We start from the raw sequence: 15,397 nt of genomic DNA on the forward strand, positions 1-15,397 counted from the left end.
TTGTTTCTTCAGATGGTTCTTCCAGTGCCTTGGTGCTGAGCTAATCTCTCTCATAACCATCTGTCAGCTCTGCCACTCTGCCTGTGCCACCTCTGCTCTGACTGCCAGCTCCACCTGTAAATCCTCAGTGCATTCAGCAGAGAAGGGGGAGATGCCCAGGCAGAGACTCCCCTGATGCCAGTGGGGAGGCTGACACAGAGAGGGGCTGTGGAGCAGCCAGCAGAGGTGTCAGTAGGAGTGAGGAAGAGGCAGCTGTGTGGTGGAGCTCAGGAGGCACCAAAGTTCCTGGCTCTAATTTTAGCCACTTGCCCCCTGTAGCTGCTGTCCCAGTGCAAGTTTCTCTCTTGCCCTGCTGGCTCAGGTTCCAGTGGCTTAGTTCAGGCTCCATTGTGCTTTGTCCTGGTTGTGCCCCTGGTTTTGGAGTGATGGGGACTGGCTCCTTGCTTCATCTCTGACTCAGCCCCTCTTCTGATACTTCAGTCCCACTGTCGTGGCTTGTTTGAGGAGCTTTGGATGGTGCTGGCATTTGAGACCAACAGGTTTTGAGTGTAATGGGTTGATTATAATGCTGAACCTTAAGTGCACATTGTTTGAAGTAGCACAGCATAACTGGAGGACAAACGAGCCCTGTGTTCTAAGGTGGCTTTTCATGAGTAACATCCAAGGTCACTGTGTGGCTGTGACACCCTCCCTCTGTTCTTGGACAAAATGAAAATTAGCATTTCTGGAAACAGTGGTTACTTGGCTGCCAAGCTCCTGTTTACTCCTGGTTTATGCAGGGCTGTAAATCAAGCTCCTGCAGGTGTGAGAGAAGTGCTACATTTGGCCTGAGGAAGAAGATGGAGTAGTAATTTATTTAACTGCAGTTCTCTCCCCTTGGCAGACTGGGGTGTTACACCCCACAGCCGCCCTGGAGACAGTGTTCCTTCAAGTTTGGAAATTCCTGTACTGTATGTAAAACACTTGTTTATTTTTAATAAGCTGGATGTTCTTAAACCTTGTTCTTTTTTTCAGACAGCAAAGAAAATACATTTGACACCTTTGTACAAAATTGCGTGGGAAACAATTATACAGGGAATATTTTACAAGTTACTATTTTGAGATAATTGCTGGGTTATTGCAAGGTTTCTGGGCTGTCAAGACAGCAGTAGCTCGTGTCACAAGAGGGAGAGAAGTTACTAATGCAACAAGAGGAACATGAAACGTCTGGAATTTCTCAGTTTCAAAGGTTTCTAAATTGCTGGAAAAACCTTTAGTATTGTTTACCTGACACTCTTTTTTCAGGGTTTGATTGATTTGTCTAATAAAGGTTATTTTCTTTATATGAATCTTACTTGCATTGTGACATGATTTCAGCATGGGAATGTGGGCTACAGAAGGAGACAGGGAGCACTGAGAGGAGCAGTTGTCCCTGGGGTGTCTAAATACCCCCTCAGAGTACTGGGGACAGGTTGAAGTAACATTTCTCTGACCAAACCTAACCCAGAAGGTTTTTGGGGTGAGGCTGATGGTGCCTGTCATTTTAAACACTGAAAAGTGCACAAACAATTTTTCTCCCTATTGCATATCTGCCACCCAAACTATGAGAAAAAATATATTTGGTTTTATTGGCATAAGTAGAAATGTTTCCATTGCCAACCTTGACTTCCACAGAGTGTGCTGCATGTCAGAAATCACAGATTAGATGATGCATTTTTGAGAGGGTGCAACCAAAATAAATGAGCTCCTAAACCAGAGGTGTTTCCCTGAAATCTTTGTCAGAATTGGAATTTTCAATACTTTTTCCAGCCTTTCTACAAGATAAGTGACATTCTCTGTCCCTTCTTTCTTCTTTTTCTCCCCCTTTAACCAGGGATAGATAAAGTCTGATACTGAAAAGCAGGACTCCCACTCTGCTCTGTGACACTCATGACACACCTCACATGGAAAATTCATCGTGGCATTTTCCACAGTGAATCCCCTAAAGAGGGTAGATGGGTCCAGTGGGCTGTTTGGAAATCCACCCTTCCCAGGGGCACCATTATCTCTGCTAGTAATGGCCATGGTGCTTGGCCCTCACTTTGTACTCCCAACAATTCCCTGTCACAGCTTGGCCATGCAGGTGTTAGAACTATAAAATCCTGGAATGGGTTGGAAGAAACCCTAAAGACCATCTCATTCAGCCCCTCTGCCATGGGCAGTGACACCTTCCACTAGACCAGGTCGCTCCAAGCCCTGGAGCATCCTTGGCCTGGCCTTGGACACTCGCAGGAATGGGGAATGCAAGAATTCTAGTTTGGTGGAATGTGGGATATTCACAGGATACTGGTGTTAAAAGCCATCTCAATTTCTGGTGATTGATGAATTTTATAGACCTAGTAGATTGCTGTGCCTGTGAAAGGAGGGTGCCCTCTCCTGTAAGCTCCCTGAGTTCTGATCACTGCAGTTTTGGAAAGCACTTTTCAGCCTTAGAGCAGGGACACCAGCAGAGGGGGCAGATGGAGTGGTTTTCAGCTGGACTAATCCCACTTTGCTGATCCTGCCCTTAAAATTCACAAAAGTCTGAAGATGTGCAGATGTTGCACAAATCTGTGATCACAGACTGGTTTGGGTTGGAAAAGGCTTTTAAAATCACCTTGTTCCAACCCCCTGTCATGGACAGGGACACCTTAGAATAGATGAGGTGCTCCAAGCCCAGTCCAGCCTGGCCTTGAACACTTCCAGGGATGGGGAATGCAGGGATTCTAGTTCAGTGGGATGTGTTCCTGGCCGTAGCTCAGCAGGGCCATGGTAAATGTCACGGTGCACAGTTTGTTAATGCAGTAACACACTACTGAGTTTGCTGCTCTTCCTCTCCCAGCCTTTGGAGAGGGAACATCTTTAAACACTGCCTAAAAAGAAAAAAAAATTAAAAAAGGTTGATGTTAAATGCAAAATGTTAATGTTTGATGTTAGAAATATCAAGCAACATAACATTTTTGAGACAATTCCATTTTAAAAAAGGGAAATTGGAAATCAGAAGAAACTCAGAGTTCAGATAAAACGGAGGACATACAGATACTAATGTTTGAAAATAGACTTTTCATCCAGACAGGATGTACAGACTCACCCTTCACTGGCACAAGACAAAATTACACTTGAATGAAAATAAAAAATACTTGTAGCTGTACAGCAAATTAAATCTTTGTGAGAGATACCCATTTAGTATTTTCATTTATGCAGATACAGAGTGTAGGGGAAGAGGAAGAGCTGTCACTTCCCTGTTGCACATGACAGTAAATTCACTGGTGTCCCATTAGAATGAATTTATTTCCAGGCCCACTGAACCTCCTCACAGAGCAGTAGAAAGGGCAATACCACCTTTTCCAGATTAAAACATTTGTATTCAATAAGATGGGGCCGTATAAAATTGTCCTCAAACACAGCAGCTGCTTTCTTTAACTGTAGTTAATTAAAAATTAAACCATAGAAGAGCTCTTATGGAAAGGTCAAGCATGAAATCTGGAACAGTTTCTGTGCTCACTAACCAGAGCAGAGGAGTTGAATGTGACTTTTATTTGGATACCTATCAGGAGCAATGATAAAACTTCACACAAACTCTGTGATGTCCTTCTGCAAACAGTATTATCTAAGAATGAAAAAAGAATGGAAAAACAACATAGAAAATCCCACTTTGCCTGCAAGAAAGGCTTCAGCTGCAAAATTAATGCTCATAGGATAAATTCAACAGAGCTGAGAAAAGGTAACTTTGAGGTCTGTGTGTAAAAATGAAGGTGCCCAAACACAAAACTGTGTTGGTCAATGAATGATTTATGGTTATTAGACTTACCCTGTGCAGGAGCTGCTTTCCACATCAGAGATTCAGGAGACAGAGTGACTTTTGGGAATTGAGAAATACCATTCACCGACATTAAAATTAATTAACTCTTCTTCTGCAGATCCCACAATGCCCTCTGGTTCATCCACACAGAAAACACTGAGGGGAAAGAACAAACCTGTAAATTCCAGAACAGCCTGATGTCTGGAATGGTTTTAGGCTATTTCTAAGTGGCTATATTTTGTGTGGCCATTACAAATGGCCTCAAAAAAGGGAGTCAAAAGCATGTCTGGAAAAGGATGGGGTGGGGAGGGGAGGGAAACCCTCTGTAAATGGATGCAAGAATTAAATGGATGCATCAGTGGCTTCCAGAGACAGCTTGTAGCTCCAGACTGCACTGATATTCCAAGCTGATGCGGGGAACAAGACTTTATACAGATAATCACATCAACTTCTTATTGCTGATACTGTTCAAGCAAGAAAGATGAAAAATTTTAAGAAAAACAACTGGATAGTAAAATCTTGGTATTTCTGAGGCTCCATCCAATTTTAGGGGACAGTAGAAGAAAGGCAGCACCACCAAAACACCCTCATGGCACCATTGCTCCAAGGAAAGTAATTCCAGACATTCCTGAGGGAATTCGGGCAGCTCAGGCCCTGTTTGATGGGCAGCAGTGCCCAGGCAGCAGCTCCCCCTGCACAAAGGGGTCTCAGCCCTGCTCCCAGCCATGGCTTGTGCCGTGCCATGCCGTGCTGTGCCGTGCAGTGCCGTGCCATGCCGTGCCATGCCATGCTGTGCCATGCCATGCCGTGCCATGCTGTGCCGTCCATGCCATGCTGTGCCGTCCATGCCATGCTGTGCCATGCCGTGCCGTGCCATGCTGTGCCATGCGGTGCAGTGCTGTGCAGTGCTGTGCCATGCTGTGCCGTCCATGCCATGCTGTGCCGTGCCGTGCAGTGCCGTGCCATGCTGTGCCATGCCGTGCCGTGCCATGCCGTGCCGTTATGTGCCATGCGGTGCCTTGCCATGCTGTGCCATGCCATGCCGTGCAGTGCCATGCTGTGCCATGCCGTGCAGTGCCATGCTGTGCCATGCCGTGCAGTGCCATGCAGTGCCGTTATGTGCCATGCTGTGCCGTCCATGCCGTGCAGTGCCTTGCCATGCTGTGCCATGCCATGCCATGCTGTGCCATGCCGTGCCATGCCATGCCGTGCAGTGCCATGCAGTGCCGTTATGTGCCATGCTGTGCCGTCCATGCCGTGCAGTGCCGTGCCATGCTGTGCCGTGCCGTGCCATTATGTGCCATGCTGTGCCGTGCCGTGCCGTGCCGTGCCGTGCCGTGCCGTGCCGTGCCATGCCATGCCATGCCATGCCATCTGGCCTGGAGGAAGGAGCAGGGCTGCAATTTATTTAAAAACCAATTAACACACTGCTAATGTGACAGATGTCTTTAATTAGATGCTGTTTGTGTAATTTCTCTTAGAACAGGGAACAGGTGAGAACCAAGACCCAAAGAATAAAGAAACCCAAGAAAACCTGGAATATGGCAGCTAATAAATTAACTAATCAATTTGATCATGTGGGATTTTTAGTTAAAAAAAACTAAAGAAGGCTTTAGAACAAATATATAGGAGTGCTCATCAATACTTTATTAACATTTTATTAATATACATTAATATTTTATTGTTTAAATATTTAAACTATTTTTCAGAATAATATTTTTAAACTTTCTCTGGAGATAAGGTCAGCATTAAAAAAAGAGCACTGGTATGAATACAGGCTAACCCATCTCTTTATATCTATATTTTATATTTGTTAATAATTTATACATTAAGTATTAATATCTGAATAAATCTGTACAATAACAACTGCAATTCTGGGGCAGTGCCACACCTCAGGGATGGGTGTACATGTCTTGAATGTTCTCTTAGGTTTACCATTATTATCTCTGTGTGTTTACTACTGGAAGTCTCAGCTGACATAAAGATAACTAATTTGATTTTTTTATTAATAAGCTTTCCAGACAGTGGTTTGCAGGCTGGCTTTTGTGTCAGGTTTTTGGTTTTGGAGTCGCATGTGTCTCTGACATCCTCTGCTGGTCGACCTGACTGCAAAAAACATTAATATAGAGGAGCTGTTGGATGCTTTTAGATGGCAGATCTGATAGGGATGATGGAAGAAGGGCAGCCAGATGGTGTTTCAGGATAAGGGGGAAATGTTTTCAGAAAAAAATTAAAACCTAAAATAAGGATATTTTAATTATCCCATTGATAAATAAGCACCGCGTGAACAAAGGGCTGGTCGCTGCTGCTGTCTCCAGCCTGGGCAGGGTGAGCCCACTGGCACTCCGTGCTTTGGGATGGGACAGATCCCGTGTTCAGGCCGTGCCTGTGGAGTTTTGTGTTTCCTGGGGCTTTCCTGGAGTTTTGTGCCTGTGGCTGTGTTTCAGCTCCGTGTCTGACCCCGCTGTGGCCCAGCCGCACAGAGGAGCTCCGATTCCCGGGAGAACATCGCAGCCTGCCCCCGGCTCCTTGTTCTTCTCAAAGCTCCATCCTAGTGGAGCAAGAAATCCTTGCTGGATTTATGAGGGCGGAGGGATGGACCTCAATGGACAGGAGCCTCGCTGCCTTTTGTAATTTACCTTAAAATCTACTGGGTAATAATCCCAAGAAAATGATGTTGCATGACTGTCCAAAGACAGGCTAAACCTCTAGCAATAACATGCACAGGAGGATGCTGAGCTTTTCCCTCCTCTGCTCCATACCCTCCCGCTCCTGACATGCATAAGGCAGGGGCAACACTGCAGATGCTGCAGGGAAGTGTTTAAACCCAAAGCAAAAATCTGTTTCCAATTAGGTCTTAAAAAAAAAAAATCCATAGAAACTTTTCTGTTTAGAATTGTTTCCTGACATCACCTGAGCTTCCTGCCAAAACTCCACATTATCTTTGTGTGTTTCAGATTTTACTGCTTGTTTAAGTTATTTTTTGTACACCTATGCAGGAATGCTTGGAAAAAGTTTTTTTTTTTTCTTTAGAAGTGTGTTTGAGACAAATACTTCAAAGCAGTGACATAAGGTTTCGCTTAAACTCACACCACGTTACATTCATGGACATTCATCGCTTCCGAGGGCTCAGCAGCACCAGTGGAAAGGCTCCCAGGGACTTACCAGACATGGGGAAAACTGTACAGAAGTGATTCATTTCTTGTAACATTTATGACCCTTTGTGATTCTGGGGATTTGGGGTTTGTGTTCTTATGTCTTGTCTCATCCCAAAGGGATTATCTGATTCAGTAGCTGGATAAAAGGCTTTGGGGGAACATGTAGCAGCTTCCACCCTACCAGAGATGGATCAGGCTGCTGCTTCCAGCCACTGCATCTCCAGGAATCAAACACCCACAGAGTAAAGAAAAATGGAAGGATCCTTCAGAGCCTCCTGGGCATCCAGAAAATGGGGGCTGATGTGATTTATAAAGCTCATGAGAACTGATACAGAGCAACCACACATGTGGTGCCAGAGCCAGATGTGCCCTATTGGCATCTTCCAGGAGCTTGGAGTCGTGGTACAGCAGGAATGGAGTTACTCTAAGGAAGCCAGAGCATCATAGGGTGGATACCTGGGCTGCTGAAGGACCAAACAAGCTTTTTTGCAAACAGAATGTGCAGCCTCTCACAGGCAGCTCTGGAGATTTTCTGCCGTGTGCAACCTCCAGCTGCTGGATCCCACAGTCCCCTTTGTCCCTCAGAACAGCCCAGCCTGATAGAAAATGCTCAGAAAGCAGCACCTGTAAGCTCTCCCACCCTTCTCAGAGCTGCCAGGTGTTATTTCCAAGGCTGGAAGTGAAACAATTGGCTGAAGTACAGGAGCCCAGGGCTGCTCTGCAGGACAGGCAGAGGTGTGGGCTGGTCACAGCAGGGGACAGCTGCCCTGTCCCGGCAGGACGTGGTACCTGTGTCCCAGCAGAATTCCTCCTCGTGTCTGCTTCTTGTGATGCCCCCCACTGCTGGCAAATGCATGGATTTGGTCACAACAGGGAGCTATTTTGGGGACCATTAACAACAACAGGGAGCTATTTTGGGGACCATTAACACACATTAGACCCTCAATGAGGCTGGAACTGGTCACAGACTTCTAAGCCAAGTCATGAAAATGCCAATTCACTGAGCAGCACATCAGGAATATTCTGTGTCTGATGAAGCCTTTTTTTTTTAGAAAAATATCTTAGGTGAAAAGGAGAGAGAGGAGACCCGATTGCCCTTTGCAATCACAGAGCTCCACTGATGTGCTTCCAGCTGTCTTAGCACACACTGTTGATCTCTTGGAACAGCTTCTATCAGTTATTAACGACTGCCAGCAATCTCGGCACGGCATCTTAAACTGAATCTTGGCTGTAGCTGCAGATCTTCAAACACAGAGCTCTGGGCTACAAGCTTAGAGCTCCAAGTACAAATGTTTTAAAACGTGATTTTGAATAAATGGAAATCAGCCTGGAGAAGAGAGGAGGAGACCTTAGAGCACCTTCTAGTCCCTAAAGGGGCTCCAAAAGAGCTGGAGGGAGACTTTAGACAAAGGCATGGAGTGACAGGACAAGAAGGAATGGCTTCACACTGACAGAGAACAGGGTTAGATTGGATATTGGGAAGAAATTATTCCCTGTGGGGGTAGGCAGGCCTGGCAGTCGGTGCCCAGAGAAGCTGTGGCTGCCTCTGGATCCCTGGAAGTGGTCAAGGCAAGGTTGGACAGGGCTTGGAGCAACCTGGGACAGTGAAAGGTGTCTTGGAATTAAAGGATCTTTGAGATTCCTTCTAGTCCCAAACATTCTATAGCTCCATGAGGAAACCAGTGTATCAGTTTTGGAAAAATATCCTTGCAGCACGTGCCCTCTCCCAAATGCCTGCTTATCATTTCATCTTTTTTCTGCAACAATCTTGCCTGGGTCTTTACTATCCACAAACCATCCTGCTGCAGCAGCTGACTAAAGAGAGCAGCCACACTGTTCCCAAAACATCTCTTCCAGCTGAGAAATGCACCAGTCATGGGAAATGCACCATCATCCCCACTAGGAAGATGTGCAACACACGCCTGTGAAGCTGTGCACACAGCTCTGGGTAGTTCTGGAGTTCAGAGCAATTATACAATTGTGCTCTGTACAGGGAACAAAACAGACATTAAATATGGACCATGTTTTGTTTTAGCTTGCATGGTATCTCTTGTTGTATTTAAATCTGGTGAATCCAATCCTTGCCTTTTGTTTTCTTTCTCTTCATCTTCCTGCTTCCATTTCCCCCTGTGTTCTCACAACTCTGCTGCAGTTATTGCATTAACAAAATGAAGGGATGAGTCCTGGATAATAACATTTTTTTCTGGAACCACGCCGTGCTGGGAAGATGGTAATTTAGTTAATCGAATTCCATCTAAAAGGGTACTGAATCAATATTCCAAGCACAGTGCTGGAGCTCGTGGCTGGCACTGAAGCATTGCCTGGAACACACGTGGTCAAACCAATCTCAGGGCACTGACAGGAGGAGCTTGAATTTAAGTGTTGGGTTTAGGTGACAGAAGCTGCACTCAATCTTGTCTGAACACGATTTACAGCCTTGTCCGTGTATTTTGGAAAACATTGTCCATCAGGCTAGCAGTGAAATGGAAAAGTACTGAGGAAGCAGGGCAGGTACAGCTCCACAGGGAGGGTGTTTTGCCTGGCCTGAGACCAAGGACCTGCTCTGCAGCAGCACAGTGCCCTCCAAGGAGGGATGTTCCCTGGGGAGCAGATGCCTGGACAACATATGAGCTCTCTTGGTGATGCTGCACAGGGACAGAAAGGGTAAAACCTCCCTGGGCATTTTGGTATCCACTATCTCCCGCTTCTTGGAACAAATCTATATCCTTGAGGACCAGAGTGATCCATCCTCATCAGTATTTCTGGTCAAATTGCTCATCCTAGAGAATAATGACCTCTCAGAGGAGCCAGTTCCCTCATCCCCAGCACACGACTTGCTGTCAAAGCATGAAGCACATTAGCCATGACCCCAGATGATTTTAGACGCTCTCTAGGGAAGGGACCTTGGGGCAGAAAACACATTTTACAGCTAAATTAATTACAACCACCCAGCTGATCCTTCTGGGATGCACGTCTCAGTGGCAAGGTGGGACATCACCTTGTAAGAGAGTCTAGGTTTGTCTAAAACCCAGAGGAGGTGGCAGTTTCTGGTGGCAGGGCACCACAGGGGACAAGATCTGGCATGTCTCTCCACTGTGGGAGCGTGGCCAGAGAGTGACCAAGGGGAAGAGACGAGTGAGGAGGAGAAAATATCTTCATGTCTGGAGCTTGGAGCAATGCACACAACACAAACGCTGGCTGAGACACCTTCCTCCTGCTGGCTCCTCTGCTGCCAGGGAATTACAGGCTGGCTGCAAAGTGTCTGTCTTGGGCTGGTGTGGAGCCAAGCTCAGAGCAGATGCGTGGCCAGAGGAAGGTCGTTAGCATGAGGAAATGGCTGCAGGCCCTTTGGTTTGGGCAGTGTCACTTTTCATCACATAGAGTAGATCTGCAACTAATGCCTCAAGGTCTCAGCAGCCTGTGGCACCACTTCGAGCTTCACTGGGGAAAGAGCTGGACCTGCTGGTCCTGTGGACATTTCTTCAGGTTTTGGTCTTCTCAGGTGCTGAGCAATCCGGCTCGGCCTCTCCTTGTCAGTCCTGTGCTCCACTGGCAGCCACTCCAGGAACCTCTGCTTTCCTGCCTACACTGCTCAGGAAAACTGGTGTTTATTCCCTGCACTTACCTGGGTCTCCACCTGGATTCGACCACTTTGAGGAGCTGTGGGATGTGACTGTAATGCAGGTCACAGCCACAGTACTGCAGGTGCTGTTTCTAAAGGGCATTCAGGCATTCCTCCTGCAAGGATGAACGGGGGAGCCTTGGACATGCACCCACAGAGCCAGCAACTCTCAGGAGATCATTACACTGGTGTTTAGTAGGATTCCCCTTTTTGGTGAAGATCCAGATCAATATCTTACTCTTCCCAGAAAGCTGTTCCCATCACCTCAGAGGACATTTTTTTCAGGCTGATCTGGGGCACTTTGCAGCCAACAGATCCAGCCAGTCTTTACTGGCACAAATTCTCTTGGGGGTGCTTTGGCACAACTGAGATGCCTTTTCCATGCTGGGAACAGGGTGCACTGGAGCCTGAGAACCAAGAAGGCTGGAGGGGAGAAATTCTGTGTAAACTGTGGAGAAAGCAGTGAAGGACTTGAAGAGGTGCTGGAGTGGGTGAGGAGGAGCATCTTTCTGCAGAGGTGGCAGCACGTGGGAGCTGTGAGAGCTGTGAGCTGTTACCTGCACTCTGCAGTGGCTCCACAGGCTGAGAAGAAGCTGCTTCTGTTCAGGATTCAGAGCATGGGGAGGCTGGCTGATGGAGAGGCTGGCTGATGGAACTGGCTGTCCTGGGAGATCCCTCAGTCCTGCCTTGCATGAGCCATCACCTGAGAACACTGGCATCACCTCAGCAGCAGGGTGGGGAGGCCCTGGCACAGGCTGGCCAGAGAAGTGTGGGTGCCACATTCCGTGGAAGCATTCACAGCCAGGTTGGACAGGGCTTGGAACAACATGGTATCCCTGCTCATGGTGCGAGGGTTGGAGCAAGATGGTCTTTAAGGTACCTTCCACCCCAAATAATTCCAGGATTCTGTGATTCCCTGTCTTGATTTCCCTGTATCAGAAACACACCAACACCTGCAACTCCACTGCAGAGCTGTCCCCACATGGGAGCTCCTGTGCTCCACAACCAGGTCCTGACCAGGGCCGCACACAGGCAGGGGATGAGTCCTGTGGGGCCTGACCTGCTCACCTCTTCCCAAAATAATCTTCCTTTGCCAAGCCCCCAAGGACAGGGCTGAGTCACCTCCACAGACCTCAAAGCATGCAGGGCAGCCTGGCCCTGGGAATTCTGCAGCTCATTTGTGCAGCTGGGCAATGGAGTCAGCAAAGGGTTAAAGTCCCCCGGCCTCTCCTTTCATAAGCAACAATTTTTCGAGAAACTTTGGATGCTCAGAAAGAGCCTTTAGGGATAGACAGCCACAAACCCCCTCCAACCCGCTCAGAGGTGAAAGGAGAGTTAACATTCCTCAGCCCTCACTCCAGCCGACCACTGGTACAACCTCTCTGAGAATGGGGCTGAATCCAGCCTGGAAGACAACCTCTTCCATCTCCTGTGTTTCCCAAAGCAGGTGTCTGGGATGCAGAGGTGCAGTGCTGTGCCTTGGCAGTGAGCGAGCCTGTCCCAGCCTCATGTGTGCCCCTGACACATCCCTCACGCCCTAAGCAGTGCCAGTGCCACAGCTGAGGCACCTGGAAATAACCCCTGTGGGTTATTTAGGGAGCCTGGCTCTGAGTGGATGACCCTGGAGGTGGATATGCAGCAGCAGATCCTGGCACTGCCACCCCAGCAGCACTGCAGCAGGCTCAGCCCGTGCCTGGGACCGGGGTCACAGCACCTACCCCCGGTTTCGTGCACTCGCCGTAGTGACCGTCCCACCCTGGAGCTCAGCCTGTTCCCAGGGATGGTTACCAGGAGCTCGTGTGTTTGGTTGCAAACAGAGCAGGAGTGGGAGCCAGGCGCTCGTGTTTGTGTGCCTGCGGTTGCTCAGGCAACTCGGGGCCAGCCAGAAGCTGCCAAAATCCTCGGTGGCCGGGGCCAAGCCCCCGGCACAGCTGCCCTGGGGCGGCGCGGCCGCCCGAGTCCCCTCTGTCCGGCCGGGCGAGCGGCCAGAGGGGCTCCGGCTGCTCGGGGCATGAACACAACCAGAGCGGAGCGTCAGTGCGGACGGGGTTTATTGCAGAGCCGGGTTACAGCGTGGGCCTGCAGCATCCTTTGGTTTGGGCTTCACGAAGGGAGCGGGAGGCCACGGGGGTTCAGGTCGGAGACCTTTGCCGACGGCCAGGCGACACCAAACTCTCCCGGGGTGCATCCTGGGGCTGGGCCAGGAGCATCCCGGCGGCTCCGGCACGAACGGCACCGCAGGGTCTGAGCCTTCCGCGGTGCTGGGCAAGCGGCAAAGTCAGGCAGCTTCGAGGTGAGGGCACCGGCAGGGGAAGGAAAGAGGCGGCTGTGGTGTAACTGGTGCGGGGTTAAGGCAGGTCCCCGGGAGGGGAGGACAGGCGGCGGTCCCCGGTGGGACAAGGGAGGCTGCCCCGAAAGCCGGGGCTGAGGTAGGGAAGGTCTGGGTGCCGGCGGGGCAGAGGAGCCCTGAGGAGCAGTGCTGTTAGTACGGTGTGGGGCTGGGGTGACAGCACGGGGGACACGGGAGGGGCGGGGGATCCCAGCACAGGGTGGGACGGACGCAGCGCTGGGGCAGAGCTCGCGGCCCGGTGACCTCCCCAGTCCCCCCAGCGCTGGGCAGCCGACATCCCGCCAGCCTGGGGCCGGCCCCAGCGCAGCCTCCCGGACCCCACCTCACGGGCACGTCCCAGGGCTGTGCACCGACCCCACGGCCGGCGCGCAGAGACCGGGGCGGTGGCACCACGGGCACCGTCCCTACTTTTTGACTTTGGCGTCGTAGGTGCCCGCGTTCTTGTAGGCACTGACGTAGCCGCTGGTGTCCACGATGTTCTCCCGCCCACTCTTGCCCTTGCCCTTGCCGCTCTCGTCAAAGCGCTCCTTGTGGGAGCCCGTGTACTTGGAGGTGTCCGTCAGCCTCTCCACGGCTCCGACTGTCTTGGCTTTCTGCAGTGGGGAGATGGGACATGGGAGACAAGAAGATGCTCCATCCCCTTCCCACACAAGTTCCATCCCTTGCTCCTGACACCCACAAAGACCCTGCTGTGCCTCCTGTGCCCTATGAAACCCTCAGGTCCCCCCCTCACCCAGCGCCATGGGGTCTCCTAGAAAGCATCTGCACAGTGGACAGAGCTCCATCCTCCCCTCGTGATGATCACTCCTGTTCCCACAGCCGAGGGGCTCCTCACTCACCGTGACACCCACGTTAATGGGCTCCTTCCCTGCCACCAGCTGGCAGATGGCTTCGTACGCCTCCTCTTTGCTCTTGTCCTTAAACCTCTTGGGGGCCAGCTCCTCCAGCGCTTTCTTGAACTCCTCGTAGTTGATGACACGAGCTGTCTTCCCTCTGCAAGAACAAAACTCAGGCTGCCACCAGCACGTCTTTGGATTATGCCTCCAAATGGGATGAGGTGCATCAGAGACACCCTGACTTTGTCCTACACTGCCCTCGGGTCCCTCACCCACTCCTGAAATTCAGCTACAGCTGAATGGGCTGGGCTGGGCACAGCTGGTGCTGAGCTCCAGGAGCTTTTCAGCCACATGCTGTTGAAGTCCCTGATACCAGGATGCATGGAAGTGCTCTAGGACTTGGTGCTGGTGTCAGGAGAGGAGTGCATCCATCCACTGCTCCCAGCCTGCCTGGGTTGCCCACCATACTCTCTCCCCTGGCAGGCATCAATCCTCCAGTCAAATTTGGAAGGATATGCACAGAGCATCTCTCCCCTGAGCTCCTGGTCCTCATCTCTGGGCCAGCACAGCAACCTGCTCTCCTGCACCCCAAAACCCTCCCAGTGCTCAGCTCCACCTGACCCAACCCAGGAACATGGGAATTCCTGGACAGAGCACAAGGAGGAAGCAGGTTCTCCACCCGTCCTTGTTCCCACACCCTGGTGTGGAGCATGAAGCATCCTCAGGGACCCTAAAAGCAGTTCCAGGTCCCTTCAAGCTGCCCTTGTGACCGCCGTGGACCAGGGTCCTCCCCAAGCTTGGGCATTGGCTGGCCAGGCCCAGGGAAGGGCCACATCATATGGGACAACCCTGAGCTCCTTCCTCTGCTCCCTGTGGCACTTCTTGAGATATGGGAACCTGGCAGAGCCAACCAGACCCACCCCAATTCTTGGACTTGGAGCAGGGGCACAATCTCTCCACCAAATCTGAGCTTCCCACCCCCAAATTTGGGTTGATTTATTATTAGGTCTTGCAGAAGCAGCCACATGTCCCACCTGAAGGTGGGACACTGCAGGACAGCACCTGTAGCTCTGTGACAAGCGGGATGGACAGCCTGAGCACACAGCAGGGGTAGCACAGCTCTGTGGGGACCCCCACACCCCGACACCGACACCCTGCCCATGCTGCAAAGGCATCCAAGTCACTTACTTCACCTTGGAGAAGACAATGTCCACGTCGGTGCTGGTGACGCTTTTGCCGTCGGTGACTTTGCAGTCTTTGCACAGCTTAGCCCAGTTCTTCCCGTTCATCTCCTGCCCCGTCGCCTTGGTGTCGCCGTAGATGGCGAATTTGCGGAAGCTCTCTTCCAGGGATGCCATCTCAGCATTCCCGGCCATGGGGCTGCAGGACAGGGGGCAGATGGGCCCAGCACCACCCAGGCTCCTGCTAGCTGCACAGCAGGGCTCAGCTGGCTGCTCGAAGGCCCTCGAGGGCAGCAGGAGGAGGAGCAGGAGGAAGGCTGGCGAGGGTGGAGGCTCTGCAGCAGGATCGGGGTGTTGGCAGCACCTGCGGGCGTGGGGTGAGGGCTGACAGCAGGCTCGGATGAGTCCCGAGGCCGAAAGCCAAGAACGTGTCTTGGGGAATGGAGGCTCC

The 15,397-nt window shown here is 50.6% G+C and overlaps 1 protein-coding gene and 1 long non-coding RNA gene across 3 annotated transcripts; both read right to left on the reverse strand.

Annotated features, from left to right (window-relative positions):
* Positions 1-2,261: 2,261 nt before the first annotated feature.
* Positions 2,262-11,218, reverse strand: LOC137480980 (uncharacterized). Of its 2 annotated transcripts, none has more exons than XR_011003228.1 (4): positions 11,137-11,218; positions 3,809-3,955; positions 2,615-2,866; positions 2,262-2,523 (listed from the first exon to the last, which is right to left on the reverse strand). It is a non-coding gene; the product is annotated as an uncharacterized lncRNA (long non-coding RNA). The 2 variants fall into 2 exon arrangements; XR_011003227.1 differs by lacking the exon at positions 11,137-11,218 and adding an exon at positions 4,396-4,535.
* Positions 11,219-13,268: 2,050 nt separating this feature from the next.
* Positions 13,269-15,178, reverse strand: TPPP3 (tubulin polymerization promoting protein family member 3). Its single transcript, XM_068202931.1, has 3 exons — positions 14,954-15,178; positions 13,769-13,922; positions 13,269-13,522 (listed from the first exon to the last, which is right to left on the reverse strand). Exons 1-3 carry the CDS (start codon positions 15,139-15,141, stop codon positions 13,334-13,336), a joined length of 531 nt encoding a protein of 176 aa, XP_068059032.1. The 5' UTR covers positions 15,142-15,178; the 3' UTR covers positions 13,269-13,333.
* Positions 15,179-15,397: the final 219 nt, after the last annotated feature.

This window comes from Anomalospiza imberbis, chromosome 12 (genome assembly GCF_031753505.1).
Source record: "Anomalospiza imberbis isolate Cuckoo-Finch-1a 21T00152 chromosome 12, ASM3175350v1, whole genome shotgun sequence".
NCBI lineage: Eukaryota > Metazoa > Chordata > Aves > Passeriformes > Viduidae > Anomalospiza > Anomalospiza imberbis.